General features: G+C 48.9%; 1 protein-coding gene across 1 annotated transcript in view; it reads right to left on the reverse strand.

Moving 5' to 3' along the window:
- LOC144247689 (olfactory receptor 14J1-like) overlaps positions 1-18,516 on the reverse strand; it is a 34,199-nt gene extending 15,683 nt beyond the window's left edge. Inside the window, exons 1-3 of the mRNA XM_077789106.1 lie at positions 18,466-18,516; positions 14,975-15,087; positions 14,212-14,303 (exon numbers count right to left, since the gene is read on the reverse strand). Of these exons, the coding sequence (XP_077645232.1) occupies positions 14,212-14,303; positions 14,975-15,087; positions 18,466-18,516 (256 nt within the window). The remainder of the gene's footprint in view (positions 1-14,211; positions 14,304-14,974; positions 15,088-18,465) is intronic.
- Positions 18,517-19,098: the final 582 nt, after the last annotated feature.

Consider the following 19,098-nt stretch of genomic DNA (forward strand, 5'->3'; position numbering starts at 1 on the left):
CTTGGGTCAGCCCCTTGGCGTATGCACAAAGGCTTTTTGCATGTTTTTTTTAGGACTGGTCACATTCTGGTCAAAAACCAAAATGTTCACCTTGTATGTCCTCTTCCTGATAATAAGACTATACAGTATTTCAGGAATGTATTTAGACAGTTTATTGTTCTAAAATCAAAGATAAAGGTAAGGAAATGTACTAGAGTAAAAGATTACAGTTATATAAGTATATAAGAGTATTTTAATAGAGTCAATTAGGGTTTAATAGTTAAGTAAGGATAATTATTTTAAAACTATATAATAGTAATTTATAGAGCTATGGTCAGCTGGAAAATATATGAAAAGCAAAAATCTTTTTCTCAGCAACCACATCTTTCACCCCGTGCTCCAAGCAGGAAATTGAAAACACTTCCAGCAAAGCTCCTGACCTTTACAGCAATCCCAGGCTTCCCTTCTTTGGGAAGTGTCCCCCGGAGCTGTGCCCAGGCTGGTCTGGAGCTGGGAGCAGCCCTGCCCCAGCCAGCCCCTCTCAGCAGCAGCACCTGCCCTGCTCAGGGTGGCTCCTTCCCCCCACAGCTCCTGGCCAGCGCTGGGAGCAGCTCCAGGGCCGGCTGAGAGCTGTCCCTGGCAGGCAGCAGAGTCCCTGGCCCAGCACAGCGCCCTGGGCTGCAGGACCCTGCTCTGCAGGACAGCCCTGGGCACCCCTGGCTGCTCTGCACAGGAGATGAGCAGAGAATGCACTCACAGGGTCTGTGGGCATTGGCATGTTCCAGCTTTAGGAGATCTCTCCAGGAGCTGCAGCTGCATTGTGTCCTGCAGCCAGAGGTTCCTGTGCCAAGGGCTGGCAGTGATTCTGCCCCAGGCATTTCTCAGCCCCTTCCCAGCCCTGACTGATTGAAGCTCTCTGTGCCTCTGTGCTGTGCCTGGGCTGGCTGCAGGCAGTGCCCCAGCCCTGCTGGGCTGGGAGAAGAGCTGCTCAGCAAGAGAAATGTGCTTTTGAAGCTCTGCTTGGTTACCAGGATCACCCTCTGTGCCAGGAGCCCGGCCCAGCTCAGCAGCACAGACACAGCACAAGGACTTTATTGAACCTCTGGGGCTTTGTGCTCAGGCCCTGAACATCAGGCCCTGAGAGGGAGCTGCAGAAACCTCTCCAGAACTCCAAGTCAGAATCCAGCTCCAAAGTTTCTCTGACTTTTAATGGGTCCCACTGAGGGACACGACTGAGAAAGTGGCCCCAGGCCCCAGGCAGAGCAGAGAACTGGAGGCACTGATGCCAGGTGGGGACACAGAGAAGCCAAGTCTTGGTGCCCTGGGGCACAGCAGGGTCTGTACCACCAAGGGCTGTGAGGAGACACCTTGTCCTGAGGCTCTGGGGCCTCCTGGCACAGCCCCAGCCAGGCTGGGCACTGTCAGCCCCTGGTCCTGCCCTCAGCATCCCCCCTGGCGCACATCCCAGTGGCCTCAAGGATCTGCTGGAAGGAGTCCCTGGGGAGCCTTGGTCAGGAATGGCCCTGGGGGCTCCTTCATGCTCCCAGGGACTGCAGGTTTTTGAAAGGACTTTGGCTTTTGCTTTTGCCTTGGAGTCTCTGAGAGCTTTGTGCAATCATGGCCTCCAATTATCTGCTGTAATTAGTCCCTGGAGAGGCTTTGTCAGGAACAACACTCAGTGGAGCTCATTAATGCTTCAAGGTACTTCAGTTCTTTAAGGTACTTGGTGTTACCCTTTTGCTACAGACTCTGAGAGAGGTTTGTGCAATCATGGCCCCAATTATCTGCTTCAAAAGCACATTTCTCTTGCTGAGCAGCTCTTCTCCCAGCCCAGCAGGGCTGGGGCACTGCCTGCAGCCAGCCCAGGCACAGCACAGAGGCACAGAGAGCTTCAATTAGTCAGGGCTGGGAAGGGGCTGAGAAATGCCTGGGGCAGAATCACTGCCAGCCCTTGGCACAGGAACCTCTGGCTGCAGGACACAATGCAGCTGCAGCTCCTGGAGAGATCTCCTAAAGCTGGAACATGCCAATGCCCACAGACCCTGTGAGTGCATTCTCTGCTCATCTCCTGTGCAGAGCAGCCAGGGGTGCCCTGGGCTGTCCTGCAGAGCAGGGTCCTGCAGCCCAGGGCGCTGTGCTGGGCCAGGGACTCTGCTGCCTGCCAGGGACAGCTCTCAGCCGGCCCTGGAGCTGCTCCCAGCGCTGGCCAGGAGCTGTGGGGGGAAGGAGCCACCCTGAGCAGGGCAGGTGCTGCTGCTGAGAGGGGCTGGCTGGGGCAGGGCTGCTCCCAGCTCAGACCAGCCTGGGCACAGCTCTGGAGGGCACTTCCCAAAGAAGGGAAGCCTGGGATTGCTGTAAAGGTCAGGAGCTTTGCTGGAAGTGTTTTCAATTTCCTGCTTGGAGGAGGATGGGAAATTTTGGGTGGTGACAAAAATTTTTTTGCTTTTTATATATTTGTAATATATTTGTAGTTCTGTAAATTACTGTTATATAGTTATAAAACTGTAATCCATACTTTTCTCTATTAATGTCTTAATTCATTCTACTAAAATACTATTATGTACTTATAAACCTGTAATCCTTAATTGATTCTAATATATTTCCTACCTATCTCTTAGATTTTAGAACAATAAGCTGACTGTCTAAATACATTCCTGAAATACTGCATACTATTATTATTAAGAGGACCCACAAGAAGAACATTTTAGTTTTTGAATGTGAGCAGTCATAACAAAAAGTGGGGCAAAGAAGCCTTTGGACCTACTTCAATGGGTAGAGCCCAGGATGAGTAAGTTGGGAAACTGAATCTCCTATTGGATGTTCCTGTTAAATATTCTAATTAATGAACCTTGTTACCTTATTGAAATTGGGGGCTGGGTGTGCCCCATCCCCACTGGGACGCCTGGAAGCTTCCAATAAAGGTCTGGTTTTTATTTACTGTTCTAACACTGTTGCAAGGCTTTTTTTTTTTCCTCTTTTGATTATAGACAACAGAGGGATGAGAGAAGCAGAACAGGAATTGTAATCCCAGAATCACAGAACATTCTGAGTTGAAAGGGACACATGAGATGATCAAAGGAATGTTTGAACATTTACAGAGACTCCAGAACTGTGGAACAGAACTGTCCTTCTCGTCCAGATGCCAATAGAAAATAGTGGGGTTTGGCCTCCCAAATTCTGTCTGTCTAAGGATTCCTTCCTTGGACCTGACAACAGGCCTGGCTGGCCCTGGCCTGCTTGGGGCTGCCTCTAATCAACCTTTGAAACACTGGGACTGCACCCTTTCCTTCCTGTGGAGAACTGTCATTCCACTCCAGGAGCCAAGACTGAAATGGAATTCCACCCCCAAAACTCCCCAAAGCCAGGGTCCTCATAAGACAGGAAAGCTGGACAGGACGAACATTGGTCGAACCAATATGGTTAAAGCTACGTTCTCCCTTTATTAGTGAGAAGATGGTGGTTTATATACACTTCCATACAGTTTACAGTTTACAAAGGCACTCTCATTGGCAAGCTAACATTGTTTACCTTTGCCTTAAGGTGGTCAGGCTTTTCACACTGCAACTCTACCCTAATTCACACTCAGATAGCTCATTACGTTGTAGTTACTTTAACATAATTTCTAAACTGCGCCACAACTAAATTCCTACTGCATCAAAGGCTCCTAGGCCCCACCAAGGCCACTTATCAGGGGCCTAGTCTGAGGGGTAGCTCAATTCTTAATCCAGACATAAATCATGCCCTCTTTCTCTCAGAAATTCTGCAACAGCTCCCCATATATCTAAAGGCTGCTTTCAGACAAAAGCTGCAAGGACAGACAGGTCTGGCCTGCCTTGGCCTCTGGTGACTGCTTCTCATGTGCTTTCAAAACCCTGGGGCTCTGTGGTTTCCTTCCTGTAGAAAAGAACTGTCCCTCTTGTCCAGGTGCTCTTGGCTTCATGCACTTGACCACTCTAGAAGGACACAGGAGCTCTGTGCTCAGTGGGGTGGAGGCTGAGGACAGCTGAGGAGAGCCCTGGGAGGGACTGAAGGGTGATTCCAGAGGTGGTGGATCCTTTGACATGGCAGAGAACAGCCAGAGAAAGAAAAGACTCATGTGAAGGGGGATGACAACAGCCTGCAGGGACAGAGGTGCAGGGCAGGGACACCGTGGGACAGCCTGGGCTGCAGAGGGCTCAGGGATGTGCAGCAGCTGCAAGGCCCTGACAGAGCCAACCTGTGCAGCCCTTTGGCCATGGCTGCTGGCCCTGGGCCTGAGCCACGAGGGGACAAGTGACCCTTGCAGCCCTGGGGCCTCAGTGCCTCCTTGTCCCTGCTCAGCAGCCTGGCAGGGGCCGCCCCATGGTCCTGCCCTTGGCACTGCACATCCCCACACCCCAGTGCCCATCCCGGGAAGAGCCCTGAGCAATGAGGGAGGGACAGGATCTGCCTTGCCAGGGGCTGGGGCTCAGGCCTGGGCCCTTTGCACTCCTGAAACACATCCAGGTTTGCTCAGCACCAGAGACACCTTTCCCTTGCTTGTGCCCAGCTGTCATCACTGCCCCCAGTGTTCTTCTCTGACTGGTACCTGGGGACACTGTCTCAGTTGTTTCCATGACACAGATATTTTCAAAGTACAAGAAACTTCAGTGTTTCAATGTAACTGAGTTCTTGAGGGTTTTGTGACATCACTGAGTGTCTTGGTTCGACAAGACAAGAGTCTGTGAAGGAGGGCTAAAGCCTCCTGTGCAATGGAGAAGGTAAACCCCCTCCCTCCAAATTTCTAGGAGTTTTAAATTAAAAGGCTCTCAGGCAAAAATATGGGAATAGGAGTAACAATTCTTTACTAGGAGAAAACTAGACAACAATTTAAAAAGGCAAATGCAATCGATACAAACAAAACCAGTGAAAAAAGTCCACAACCTGAGGATTCAGGGTGCCAGTGGCAGTTCTGCTGGGACGATTGCTCCCCTTGCAGTGGCTGATGAACTGCAGCTGCAGTGGTGATCTTTAGAAGGGTATAGTTTTCCTCTGAAGATCTGGTGGCAGTGGGGCCGGTCTTCCTCTGTGCCGGGGTTGCCTCCGAGCTCCGCTGCCGCCACCTCACCATGCTCCGGCTGCTTCGCTGCGAGATCCCGTGAAGAGAGAGAGGGAGCTGCTTCTCTGGGAATCCCGCAAAGAGAGAGCGCGAGCTGCTTCTTTGGGAGTCCCGCAGAGAGAGCTGCCTCGTCTCCCCAAAAAGCTACCCCTTTGTTGGAGGGTGCCGCGGGAGACAAGACTCATGATATCATGATCATCAAGTCTCAGTTTATTGTGACCGATTACACAGTTTATATATGTTTGTTAATTAGCTCATACATATTGCAAAAGCCAAGCTCATGATTGGTTGCTATGAGACTTGTACTATTATCTTAAAAGTATATATGTGAATGATACTTGCCTGTCCAGCTGGCCTTGCAGTTAGAACAGCTTAGTACTTCTTTGTTCTTCTCTATCTATTTCTACATACCAAGCAGTTTCAATATCCTGCTTTCTGCACACCATCTACTCTTCAGGGCCATGCGAACTTTGCAGCAGTCACGTAGCCCTCCCTATTTGGATTAATTTTACAGTATCATGTCCCCTGTTGTACAACCATTCCTCTGTCAAGCTCTCTTCACCCCTTTATACAATAATAGAGTGCTTGGCTTCCCCCTCTGGGTGGGACCCCTCACAATGGGATGGTGTTGCATTTACCAGCCCTGCATTGAATCAGTCAATGGCCCATTAGCAAACCATTACCTCTTAGGAGCAAAACCGGTTCTTGGAAAAGATAACAAACTTGCCCAACTTTCAACAGATGGCAAATAGAATACAAGCTTATCTTACAACCCAGGACACTGAGGCAATTGTGACATGAGAGAGCTGGCTGTGATGTCACAGCATATGGTGTGATTCAATAGACCAGGCTCTGCCATCATCGAGGGTGGCTCTGTGGCATGGGAGACAGGGTTGTGACATCACCAGGTGGCTGTGTAACATCATAGAGCAGGCTGTGACATCACAGAACAGACTGTGACATTCCAGAGTGACAGTGACATCATGGAGTCTTCTGTGACATCACAGCACTCCTGTATGGCATCAAAGGGTGGCATCATAGAGTTGGCTCTATGACATCACTGGGGCTGTGTGACATCACAGGAAGCAGTGTGACATCACAGGGGATGTGTGAAATCACAGAGATGTATGTTTGACATCACAGAGGGGTGTGTGAAATCACAGAGAGAGAATGACATCACAGAAATGACTGTGCAACATCACAGAGAGCTGTGTGGCATCACAGGGTCATTATGACATCACAGAGATGCCTGGGTGACATCATAGGAGGTTGTGTGATATCATATAAATGCCTGTGGGACATCACAGGGGCTGTGAGACATCTCAGAGGCTGTGTGACATCTCAGGAGGCATTGTGACATCAGAGAGATATCGGTGCGACATCACAGAGATTTGTGTGATATCACAGAGATGTCCGTGTGATGTCACAGAGATGTTCATGCGACATTGCAGGGATCTGTGTGACATCGCAGGAAGTTGTGTGACATCACAGAAATGCTCATGTGACATCACAGGAAGGCTGTGTAATATCACCCTGCTGTTTTAAATGCTTTAAACTTCTTTTAAGTTTTCGTTGCCTCTGAAGATTTACATATTTCTTCTAGAGTTGTCATGCACTGTTCATGTAAATAATAATTGTTGTGCATTTTTTTTATAAGAAGAGAGAATAAGTTAGAGAAGTAGCAATTTCGTCCTCCAATCCACTGCCACTTTGTAAATTTCATATATTATATAAATAAAAAAAAAAGTTACGTCCTTTTACTCTTTTAATGTTAATATGAGTGTGCGAGTTATTTTGTGTCCTAGTGCAACAGTTTGACATCACAGGGGATGTGTGATGTCACAGGGGCTGTGTGACATCACTGGGGCTGTGTGACATCACAGGGGCTGTGTGAGGTCACTGGGGAGGTCACTCTGCCCCATTCCCCCCCCCAGTTCCCCCAGAGAAGTCCAACGCTGCTCGTGCACAGCGGGGTCCCCTGTCCCCCCGGGACCCCCACCCCCGGCGCCGCAGCCTCCCCCAGAGGATGTTCCACGAGATCGACCCCAGAGCCCGACACGGGGACGGGGGCCGGGGCTGTGGGGGTGGGACAGGGGGACAGGGACCCCCCGGCATTGTCCCTGTGTCCCCAGGGCCAGAGCCTGGGCCAGGGCTCCTTCGCCCTGTGACCAACGAGGGCTTGAGAGCGCTGAAAAAATCCCCAGCAAAAACCAGATTTAACATTAAGTGACAGCAGCACAAAGTTCCTTGGCAAGAGTCACTCTGCTCCTGACAGGACACTTCAGGAACACCAAGGAAGCAAAGGAACAACAAAACCAAACCAAATCCAGGCAATCAAACCAGAAATGTACTGAGAACTGTCTCTGTATGTGTCTGTGTGTGATAAAAGGGCAGTGAAGGCAAGGATAAAAGGAATATGGCCTAAAAGCTTAACAGAGTTCAAACTTAACAGGACTTAACTTACACCTTAACTTTAAATGATAGTTTCACAGTCACAATTTAGCAAAAGAGAAGAGCTTAACAGTATTTAACCTAACTTATAACCTACAACCTAGCAATCTAACAGAGGAATAACATTTAAAAATATTTAACTCAGCTTATAACTTATATAAAACATAACAACTTAGCAAAATAACAACTCTTAGAAGCATTTCACTTAACTTAGACCTCTTGACTTGACCTTACTTACGGGCCTGACTGGCTCAGCTATCCAAGGCACTCAGACCCCTCAGGGAGCAGCATTTCTGCCACATTTCCCCAGTACAGGCACTCCTGTGTGCACACAGACACAGAGAGTCAGTGCAAGGCACCTGTGAGAAATTCCCCTGAGGGCAGGGAAATGCTCCCTGGGGATGCTTTGGCATCTCCCCAGCGGGGAAGGGTTGAGCCTGGAGGAGTGGGGGGATCGGCCCAGGCTCCCTCGTTGTTGGGGATCCCCGAGTGCAGCAAACGGGAGAGTTCCCGGCTCGGAGAGGCCCCACTCAGAGGGAGTCGCTGGCCCAGGAGAGCTCCAAGGGCTCCTTTTGGAGCGCTGTTTGTAGGGCCCCAAGAGAGGGGCTGCAGTCCCAGCCATGTTTCATCCTGGCCGCACTTGGCATCAGCAGCTTTCTTTGGCAGGGTGAGAACAGGGATGTTGTGCCACCGAGGGAACACAAACAGTTCCCAGGGCTGCTCCTAAAGCAGCCAGGAGATGGCTGGGCAGCAGCAGTGCCTGGAGCAGAGCGTGTTTGTGCTGAGCTCCAGAGGAGCTGAGCCCAGGGGCTGCTGGCCAAGGCCGAGGCCAGCGAGCATTTCTCATCTGGCAGGGCGGCCTGAGAAGGGGAGGGGGGAATGCACCAGCACAGGAACCATGGAACCAAGGGATCATTGTGACACTGTGGGGCACCATGGAACCAAGGGACCATTGTGACACTGTGGGGCCTGTGAGACCAAGGGACCATTGTGACACTGTCGGGAACCATGGAACCAAGGGACCATTGTGACACTGTGGGGCTTCATGGAACTGAGAGGTCGTTGTGACATCGTGGAACCCCATTTAACCAAGGGTTCACTGTAACATTGCAGGGCTACATGGAACCACAGCTTCAGTATGACACTGAGAGTCCTCCCATCATCAGTGATCTGTTGTGACGTTGCGGAGCCAGAGGAGAGCATTGTGACACAGCAAATCCCCAGCGTCCAACGGTGCATTGTGACACTACAGGGCTCACAGAACAGAGGAATAACCTGACATTGTGTGGCCTGGAGAGCCACAGAGACCACTGGGACACTGGAGGGGCTCATGGAATCATTGGGACCAGTAGGACACTGCAAAGCCTGCTGGAACCTGGGGTCTATTGTGACACTGCTGGACCCCATGGAATCATTCTTCCTTATAAGAAGAGAGAATTGCTGGACTGTTAGTTTAACCAGTGAAGTTAGAGAAGTAGCAATTACATCCTTCAATCCATTGCCGCTTTTAAAATTTCATGTATTGCATAAATCAAAATTAAAAACCACTTCTTTTTAGTCTTTTAATCTTAATATGAATATGTGAGTTACTTGTGTCCTAGTGCAACAGTTTGACATCACAGGGGCTGTGTGACATCACAGAGAGCTGTGTGATATCACAGGGGATGTGTGAAATCACAGGTGCTGTGTGGCATCAGAGGGGCCGTGTGACATCACAGAAATGTCTGTGTGACATCACAGGGGCTGTGTGACATCACAAGGGCTGTGTGACTTCACAGAGATGTCCATGTGACATCACAAAATGCTGTGTGACATCATAGGGGCAATATGACATCACAGATATCTGTGTGACATCGCAGGAGGTTGTGTGACATCACAGAGCCTTCCAGGTGACATTACAGAGAGCTGTGTGACATCACAGGGTCAGTGTGACATCATTGAGATGTCTGAGTGACATCATTGAGATGTCTGAGAGACATCACAGAGAGCTGTGTGTCATCACAGGGGTAATATGACATCACAGAGCTGTCTGTGTGACATGACAAGAGCCTGTGTGATATCACAGGTGTTTGTGACATCACAGGAAGGCTGTGTAATATCACCCTGCTCTTTTATATGCTTTAAATTTATTTTAAAAGTTTTCTCCGCTTCCTAATGTTTACATTTTTCTTCTAGAGTTCTCATGCACTGTTCATGTAAATAAAAATTTTTGTACATTCTTCTTTATAGAAAGAGAGAATTGATGGACTGTTAGTTTCACCAGTGAAGTTAGAGAAGTAGCAATTACATCATCTAAACCATTGCCACTTTTAAAATTTTGATGTTGGGGAAGATGAATAAATATGATTGCCTGGCAAAAGATTTACAATAGTACAGCCAGGATGAAACCTATCCCCCCTACGGGTTGAACAATGCCCTTGCCTACAGATAGGACCAAAAGTCAAATAGACTGTTCTATCTCACCTCCCAAAATGTATGGCTCATCCCACGCCTGTAACCCTCCCCTGAAGCATCAGGCCTCTGTGACCCCATTGGCCCAAGTCTTGTTCCAGCCCACCTTGAAGCCCCCTGGTAAGCGGTCTCCGAGGAGCCAGATGCCCTCTTGGAATTTCACATCTCTTGGGACTCCCCTTCTCTTGGAACTCCTCTTCTCTTGGAACTCCCTCCCTCTTGGAACTTCCACCCTCTCCTGGAGCATCTTCTTGTCTCTCTCTACCCCTTGTCTCTCCCCTCTCCCTCCCCCTCAGGCCCTGCCACGTGCTGCGTCTGGCAGCTCCATGCAGGACCTTTCACCATCCCTAATAAACCTGATATTCTCAGAGCAGCTTTCAGAGATCACTCGTCTCTGTCCATCCAAACCGTCCTGGAGCTCAGCGTCCCCGCACCTCTCTGCCACACAACCTGGCAGTCAGCCTGGACCAGTTCCCCTCTGCCTGAGCGTGCCAGGCAGCAGACGGGGCTGGGTCAAGTCCCTCTCAGCTGTCCCTGTTTGTGTGCCAGAAGCCTCTCAGGGTGGGGTGGGGGCAAAAACCCGGGCCCCTCAGAGGCTCACAGTGAGGCCCCACAGCCCCTCCTGCCCACAGCCAAATCTCTCCAGACTGCTCTGCCAGGACTGGCAGCCTTGGGTTCTTCCGCCACCATTTCATGGCTCTGTACCCTGCATTGCTCTACTTCAATTCTTTTGCCATTAGGTAAAACTGAACACACCACCAAGTTCCAAAACAGGGCAACAGAAACTGTCAGAAAGCAGAGCACCTGTCCTCTCAGGAAATGCACAGAGAGGTGGAGTTATTCAGTTTTCTGAAGAACGGGCCCCAGGGAGACTTTCTTGCCGCTTTCCAAGACTTCAAAGTTGCTTTGAAGAAAATGGGGGACACCATTTTTAACAGGGCCAGTTACAATAGAATGTGGGAGAATAGTTTTAAACACAAAGGAGATCTAATCAGAGTAGGTCTAAGGAAGACCTTGTTTAGTCAGAGCATGGTGCCACCCTGGCACAGGTTGTCTCAAGAGCTTGTAGGTGCCCCATCCCTGGAACCATTCCAGGTCAGTGGGACAGGGCTCTGAGCAACCTGATCTCTTTAAAGATGTCCCTGTTAATTGCAGGACACTTGTACCACAGGACTTTACAGAGCCCTGCCAGCCCAGCCCAGCCCGCACTCCTCAGCATTTTCATTTGAAGGGCACCAAGAGTGGAGGAGGTGAGGAGGAAGGGGGCTCATCTGATGCCTCAGACCTCAGTGGAGGAGGAGCCCATCCCTCGGACACTCTTTCACCTGCAGCCCCTTGGCATTTTACCTGCAGGAGCTCCTTGGCAGACCAGCGCCGCTCCTCGTCTCTCTGCAGGCAGCAGCTCAGGAAGTCACGCAGCCAAGCCGAGAGGAGCTTGGGCTGCCGCAGCTGTGACGTCCCTGCTGTGGCTATCAGGCGTTTAGTCTGGAGAAAAAGGGAACACGAGGCTCCACCTGCTTCTTTCCCATCTGTAACTGCTCTCCCAGAGCCCATTGTTTAACCTCCATTCTGCAGTGGCAGTTTCTGCCCTGGCAGAGACCCAGGGATGACTTTACCAACAAAAAACCCAAACTCTGATGCAGCCACAGCTTTGCCAACATCCTGCCAATCTTGCCTTGGCAGCCGATTTCATTGACTGACCTAGTTAGTGGGAGCTACATCAGGAAAAGCACATTTCCTTCTCTGAGGATTCACACCAGCTTGACAGCCTTTTTGGAAGGGGGACTTTGCTATACTAACTAATTCCAAGGATTAGTACATGAAAGGCATCTCTGCAGGGCTTGTTGATCCCTTAAGCACAGTTGCCATAGAACAAGACTCATCAAGTTTTTTGTCCTGTTCTTGAAAACAATGGTAATTGGAAGAAAAGAAAGGAAATCCATCAGTTAATCCCCAGGTAAAGAAACAAACATTTACAATCTCATATTCAACACAGACACGTTAAGTTGCATGCACAAATATATTGGGATGAAAATGCCTGTTTGGGCACAAAGGAGCCACCTGCAGCTCTGTCTCTCAGCAGTCTTAAAATTTCAGCTTCCCTTATGCAGCAAAAGCAAAACTTTTCCTGCTCAGAAAAAGGAGAAATGCCATCCCAATGGACACCCTCTGCTCATTTGCCTACTCAAGTCAATGAGTGGTAGGCCCATCCCAGAAAATGCCAGGAAACAAACAGGAGGTTTTGGCAGGCTCTCCCTCTCACCAGGCTCTGGCTTGGTGACGTGGAGAACGTGGCTTGGGCTATGAGAGAAACACAGTCACTGGGTGTTTCAGCAACACTGCACAAGAAGCAGAAGAGACTCTGTGGCCTTGAAGTCTAATGCCCAGGTTTCAGGCAGGTTTCCCAGTAGCAGAAACTGCAAAGGGGGTTAAGTTCCTCTCTAGAAACCACTGTTTTAGAAACTTTGCTGGGTTTGGGTTTCTTTCCTTCATTTCTGGAAGGATAACACCAGTTCTAAGATGCTTGTTTCCTGTTATTGGGGTCATTTACACAGACAAAAGAACTGGAACCACTTATAACCCAAAGGAAAGTGTTGCCTGAGAATGGGGTTTGTTTGCATATGGTGAGGCTTGAGTTCCACACTGATGCAGCCAAAACTGCAGCAGATGCTGATGTGTTGCAGGGACGTTTTTAGGTGGAAGTAGTTTCAGCAGATGGCAATGGGATCTTGTCCAATGTCACGCAGAACACGGGGCAGGTGAGAAAGAGAAGCGGGATCTGTATTTGCTCCTTACCGTGGCAGGACTTTGGTTCCAGTAAGGAAATTTTTGTTCTACCATTTCAATTCCCACAATTCCAAAAGACCATATGTCCACTTTGGGGCCACATGGTTTACGCATCACCACTTCAGGCGCCATCCACCAAGGAGTCCCAGCTACCGAGGGCAGTCTCTTCTCCTCAGGGCCGAGCTCAACAGAGATGCCAAAATCAGCTGAGGGGAAAGCAAAATACTGGTTTTATTTTAATTCTGTGCAATTAGGAAATCGAGCAAAAGAATTCCCCAGTAGAAGTTTGAGAACATGCTGTTGGAATGTCCTGGACAACTGTCCCTGCTCTGTTTCTTCAGGACTTTAGCCAAGGAAATATGGTATTGGCGACTTAAAAAATCCCCACATTTTTTACACTGCCTTCAGCAGTGGCTTTTGCTCTTTGGAAGGTTTAGACTTGTAACTCCCTCCCTCTGGAAGGGACACACACAGAGCAATGCCACTCGTGGCTACTTGTTCCTTGTCATACGTCTGTGCACGTTGCAACCGTGTCATCAGCTCAGAGCGGGGGTCCCTGCACTGCCACCAGCACCATTTTTGGGGAGCTGGCAGTCACTCAAAGCAGCCCCTCACCCCACATCCCCACATCCCTGAACGCTGCACCTGACCAAGGATATACTGACCCAGCTTGACAGAGCCGTCGGTTCCAAAAAGGATGTTGCTGCTCTGCACATCTCGGTGGGTGCCGTGGTTTGAGTGAAGAAAATCCAGTCCTTGCAGGCACTGAGAGAGAAAACACAAACAGGAGGGCAAAAATTAGCGGTGTGATTTCATCGCACAAGAAAAGAAACAAAGAATCTAAAAGATGCTCTCTGCAGGGGAATGGCGAGCAATGGCAGAACGCAGGGCCATTGAGAGGAAGAGTTGCTGCTCCAACACTTGGAGAGCAGGACCTTTCTAAGGAAAGGCATGTCAGCTTTTGAAAGAGCAACAGCACCTGCTGCTGTTGTACACTGTCCCTGCAAAGCAGCCAGGATGACTGCTGCTGCTGCAGGGGATGTGCTCAGAAGCAAAGAGCATTTTGGCTGCACTGCTGTCCTTTTTAGCTGAGGACTGAGAGAAATGAGTCTCTCCTTTTTTCTTTGCTGTTCATTTTAAATCCTGCTACCAGCAGCTTTGCTTTTACAAACAAGGAATGAAGTGAAGAGAGGCAAAAGTTAAAGGAGGCAAGATGGAGAACAGCAAATACAAGAGGCAGAGTGAGAATACAACAGCAGGAGATAAGAGTACAAGAACAGAGTACAGTGAGTGCAAGGGCACTGGCAGGCATTTCTCTGGAGATGCTTTTACTTGCCCATAGCATACTAACAATGCAGAAGCAAAGCTTTATACATGAAACCTCTCCTCTTCTGAGCCCCTGTTTCCCAAACCCTTGGAAGCACAGGTGGGATTGCTGACCCCCTGACTGATGGATGCTCTGTCACCTTCACACAGGCAGGTCTTGCTGATGACATTGCTCAGAGTGCCTCCGTCCATGTACTCCATGACCAGCCAGAGTTCCTCACACAGAAGGTAGCTGAAAGAAGGAAACAAGGGCACGGGGATGAATGTACATGGCTACATTGCTGTTTGGAAAAGACAGGGCTTGATTCTTGTTTTCACGTCCCTTGGAGACAAAGGCAGAATCAAAGCAATAGACATTCCCTCTCGGCGTGCGTTGTTTGCAATCTGTGCAGTCTCAAGGAGAAAAGAACAGCTGTGAAAAAGGAGATGTCCTAGATGGCCAGTAAGCGAAAAGCGTGGTTTAGGAACAGCCCAGATAAAAAGCCTGTCACGCATGGTGTTTCTGGAAATAAGCACCTAGTGTTCCTGGCATGCATAGCAATGGAAAAGAGGGGCAACAATCCAAGGGAAATCCACTTTAGGATGGTTCATCGGCATTTAAGAAACTTTTAAAAATTAATCCCAAAAATATGTGGAGGCAGTGAACTTAGAGGGTATTAATTTAGTAAGATACAGCTGACCCAGGTTTTGAATAATTTCTGAATAATTTTCAAACTATGCGTGCCAGGGAAGACTCATGCAGACAAGATGCACTCTCTTCTCATCCATTGGAGATGAGTAGAGAAATATTAATACATAATAATTAAAAGCTCTACTTTCTAAAGGTGACCAAAGTGGGTTTTTAACCTCTCATGTTTGCTGTATGTAAACACAAATTCATGGGATAAAACCATGACCACTCACCTGTCTAAATAATTCACAACACAGGGGCTCCTATGCCTCTTCATGATACTGATTTCATGAACGGTTACTTGCTTCCTCTTCAATCCTTTAAGTCTTATTTTCTTTATGGCCACCTAAAATGACACTGAAAATCAGTAACTTGAGAAGTTGGTGGCACGAGACCACAAGGCACATGGAGCGAGTGATTTTGCAATGACGCAGCTGAGCTGTGCCAAACTGCCTCGGGATTAGGCACTGCAGTAACTGGAACTGACATTGCAACAGCCCATGGCTCCGCTCCCTTGGGGCCAGTTACAGGACACGGGGCCACTGGGGTTTTGCCTTGTCCACTTGCTAACAGTGGTGTCTCAGCTATCACTCACAAACCTCTGAGCACACTCCCTGCTGCTTTGTATGGGATTCAGAAGAAGTAATCCATGCCTTAATCCTCTGTGGATACATCTTGGGCTATGGCTTTTAGGGACGCCTTGCAGATCTCTCCCAATGTGCAGTTCCCAAGTGCAGCACTGCAGGTGGCTAAGGAACTACCAGTAACTTTCAGATGCATTTGCTGGCAGGCAGAGATGCGAATTCAGGACTCTGAAGCTGTAGCCCCAAAGAGCAGTGAGATTCTCTAAGGAACCACCTTTGTTTTAGCCATTGAGAGCGAGTGAGCACATCCTTCTCCAAAATGAACTGCTGCCCTTTGGGCCTTCTTTCTGGCAGCTGAGAAGGACAAAGACTGTTCCAAATGTATTTTGCAGGCTGGCACCAGTCTGTGCTTCTTTTGCCTTTTCAGCACAGCTCTACCCAAAGCTCTGGCCACAGCTGCTCACACCAGAGGGGAAAGCCCCTCGAGTGCAGCAGAGTCTGTGGGGGCTGTTGACATTTACCTCTCCTCCTGTGGCTTTGTTGAGTGCTCTAACCACATGTCCAAAAGTCCTAGAAACAAAAGAGAAGCAGAGAAAAGAGAAGCTGTTTATTTCTTAGAGTGAAAGCCAGCCCACACAGGAGATCTCTGCTGTAAATGCCTAAAACTTGCAGGATGCAGGAGGGCTCTGTCAGAAGGCAGATGATGCATTTTCCTCTCAAATGCATGGGCAGTGCCTGGGCCAGTTGCTGAAGCATTGGGGTTTACTGCCTCAGCCCCTAAATGGAATTTATTCTTTCATCTTGGGTTTCAGTTTCTAAACTGTGTGATTCCTATCCTGACCATGGAGTATTTCCTTCCACAAACCACGGGAAAGAAATGTTCCTGAGAACTGTTATTTCACAGCTTTGATGGGGGTAGCTTGCTCTTTCAGGCAAGCAAGATTCTTCTTTTTTCATTAGTATGGCAGTGTGATTTTGAGACATACAAAAATGCTAAAGAAGTTAACACAGAGCTGTCCCACACTTGAGAGACAAGGAGATCTTCCAGGTCCTGTTCCTTGATGCAGGCAAGACCTCGGCAGCATGGAGATGTCTCTGACAATGCTTTCTGAGCGCACTCTCAAATTCTGAGCAGTACTGAATACATTGGACAATCTATCTCCAGTATCTGAACACGTTTGCAGCTGGCCTGACTTCACGCTGGACAGATATTCCAGTGAAACACCTGATACACCAGCAAAACACCTGGCCCATGGTTTTGTAGAAGTAACTGTGGCTGGACTCACCCCTTGCCAATATATCCAGTTCAGTGTATTTCATCTTGGGATTTTCCACATTCACCATTTTCCCTGAGGGAAACAAAATGCAAGATGCTCACTTTAAAGCAGAGATCCCAGCTTCCAGGAGATAGAAAAGGCAGCCCCAGTGTCTGGGGGTGGTCAGCTGGTTAACAACAACAGCAACAACAACAGCAACAAGACAGGCAGCCCTGCAGTGCAGATGGCTGGCACAGAGACTGATTTTGTACAGTCCTTGGAAGAGTTCTCTTGACAGGAAACAAAGCACAGGGATATGCACTCCCAGGAGAGGAGCACATCTTCTCCACCTTTCAGCCAAAACAATGCTTTTCCATGTGTAAACCAGAGCAGCTCATGCTTTAACCAATTCCAACGGGGCCTTCAGCATCAGCACCCTCACCCTTTATGAGCAGGCTGAACTCGCAGACACCCCTCTTGGGGCCAAGGAAGGCTCCAGCCCCTGCAGTCCCACCAACCCTCAGGGACAGGGCAGCTACCACAGCCAGGCTGGCAAAGCTCAAGCATGAGCACTGACAAGCAATGGGAAGAAGCCACAGGCAGCCTGAGCCCCGTACAAACTGTTGCCCCCATTCAGGACACAACAGGATGGGCTTTGAGATCAGACTCACCGAGGTGCAGATCAATGCCCTTTTTGTCCCAACAGGGGATGGCAGACACAGAATCCACTGGGCTCTGCTCTCAGCCCCACCAGGTCTTATCTGAGAGTTCAGCACTGGCAGCTGCTATAGGCAAGAAGCAGATCCATTGGGCTGTGCTGCAGAATCCCAGAGGACTTGATGTGTTTTCCTAGAGACGGATGTGAGCAGGGCTTGGGCCAATGGGTAGGATTCTAACAGTCATGGGAAAGAGTGGAAATCAGGTATGAAAAAGTGCCATGGATCTGAGGAATATACCATGGCTGGGCTGGAGGCTGTCTCCTGAGAAATGCCTGCAGTACAGTTTTTTCTATTCATGCCACTTCGATGTGTCTCTTGGACACATCTTTAGAAGTATAAAACTAGGATATGAAATACTGATTGTTATAAAAGTAGCTGTTTTTCCTTTGGGGACACATGGAAAACACCTCATGCTCTCTGTTCGTCCTTGAAACCAAAGCTCTTTCAAAGTAGTTCTTATTGACAAAAATATGGCATTCTCATTAAAAAATAAACTGTAGATGTAGTAGTAGTAGCAACATAAAAATGTCATAAAAATGACATCAGTAAGACATGTGGGGCAGAAGAGCTCCTTCAGGATGGAGAAAAAGCAATTCCACCAAAAAAACCACCCACAAACAAACAAAACCAAAAACCCCACAAAAAGCACAAAACCAAAAACAACCCCACAAAACCAAAACAAAACCACACACATCCACACCTCCCCCTGCCCCGACCCCCAAAAAAATCCCCAACCAAAAAGACAAAACTCCAAAACCAGTAAATTTCTGTGAAGATTTTTTTTGCTCTGATGACTGGTTGGAAGTCAGGATTCTAATGGGAATTAAGGAAGCTAAAAAATCTCTTCAGGTTGGCCACTAGCATGCAGGACTTGCCTAGATGATTTGCTAGGTCACAGCCTTCTGCTGATCCAAGAAAAATCCCTGCTTCAGCCTTTAGCAGAGAGGAAATCTCAGGCAAAGCCAAGCCAGTCCAAGCTGCCTCCAGAGGCAGCAGGAACACCCAGAGCGCTCTCGCTGCCTCGGAGCACAGCACTTCCTCTGGGGAGTCCTAAATGGCCCTGTGACACCAAACTCAGGAGGAGCATTGGGTACAGCTCTGCTGACAGCTGCACTCAATACACCGACCCTCAGAAAAGAAATAACCAGACGTACACAGCACATACCATCTGGCTCTGCTGCTGCCACAGCTGCCGGCTTGTGGTCGTCTTGCTCATTTTGCCCCTCTTTGGCCTCTTCTCCAGGAGCAGAGGGAGCTGGGGCAGAAACCGCTGTTCCTTCTGCCATCTGCGGCAAGAGAGAAGCATGAGGGACAGGCCGTTACCTCTCATTTATGACCTCGTTCCTCCTCGCATCCACAAACACCACTTCCAAAGAGAAATCAGCGACTTTGTTAGCGATGGGACTCTAAGTCTCTCCGACCATATTAAAATGGGCTAACTCAACAGAACTCTATTTGATGAACTCTATGAATTTGATAGTCCTCCCTGGCTGCCATCAGCAAGCAACGGTGCCTCTGCACAATGCGGCTTTTAGCTTTTGAAAGCTTTGAAATGGAAAAGCAGGAGATAGCCAGCACAGACTTTGTTACTGCTGTGGCAGAAAAGGAAAACTCAAACTGGATCAGAATCCCATGCAGTGCATGAAAAGGGCAGGAAAGGTTGTGCAGGAGACTCTTTACTTGCTGGAAAGAGAGAAAATGGGCGGGGCTTCTCCTCCTAGCAAACCAACAAACTACAAGTTGGAAGTGTCCCCTCCTCAGGTGGCTAAAGCACTTGGATGAAGTGACACATATTTGG

Source organism: Lonchura striata, chromosome 31, assembly GCF_046129695.1.
Source record: "Lonchura striata isolate bLonStr1 chromosome 31, bLonStr1.mat, whole genome shotgun sequence".
NCBI classification, from domain to species: domain Eukaryota; kingdom Metazoa; phylum Chordata; class Aves; order Passeriformes; family Estrildidae; genus Lonchura; species Lonchura striata.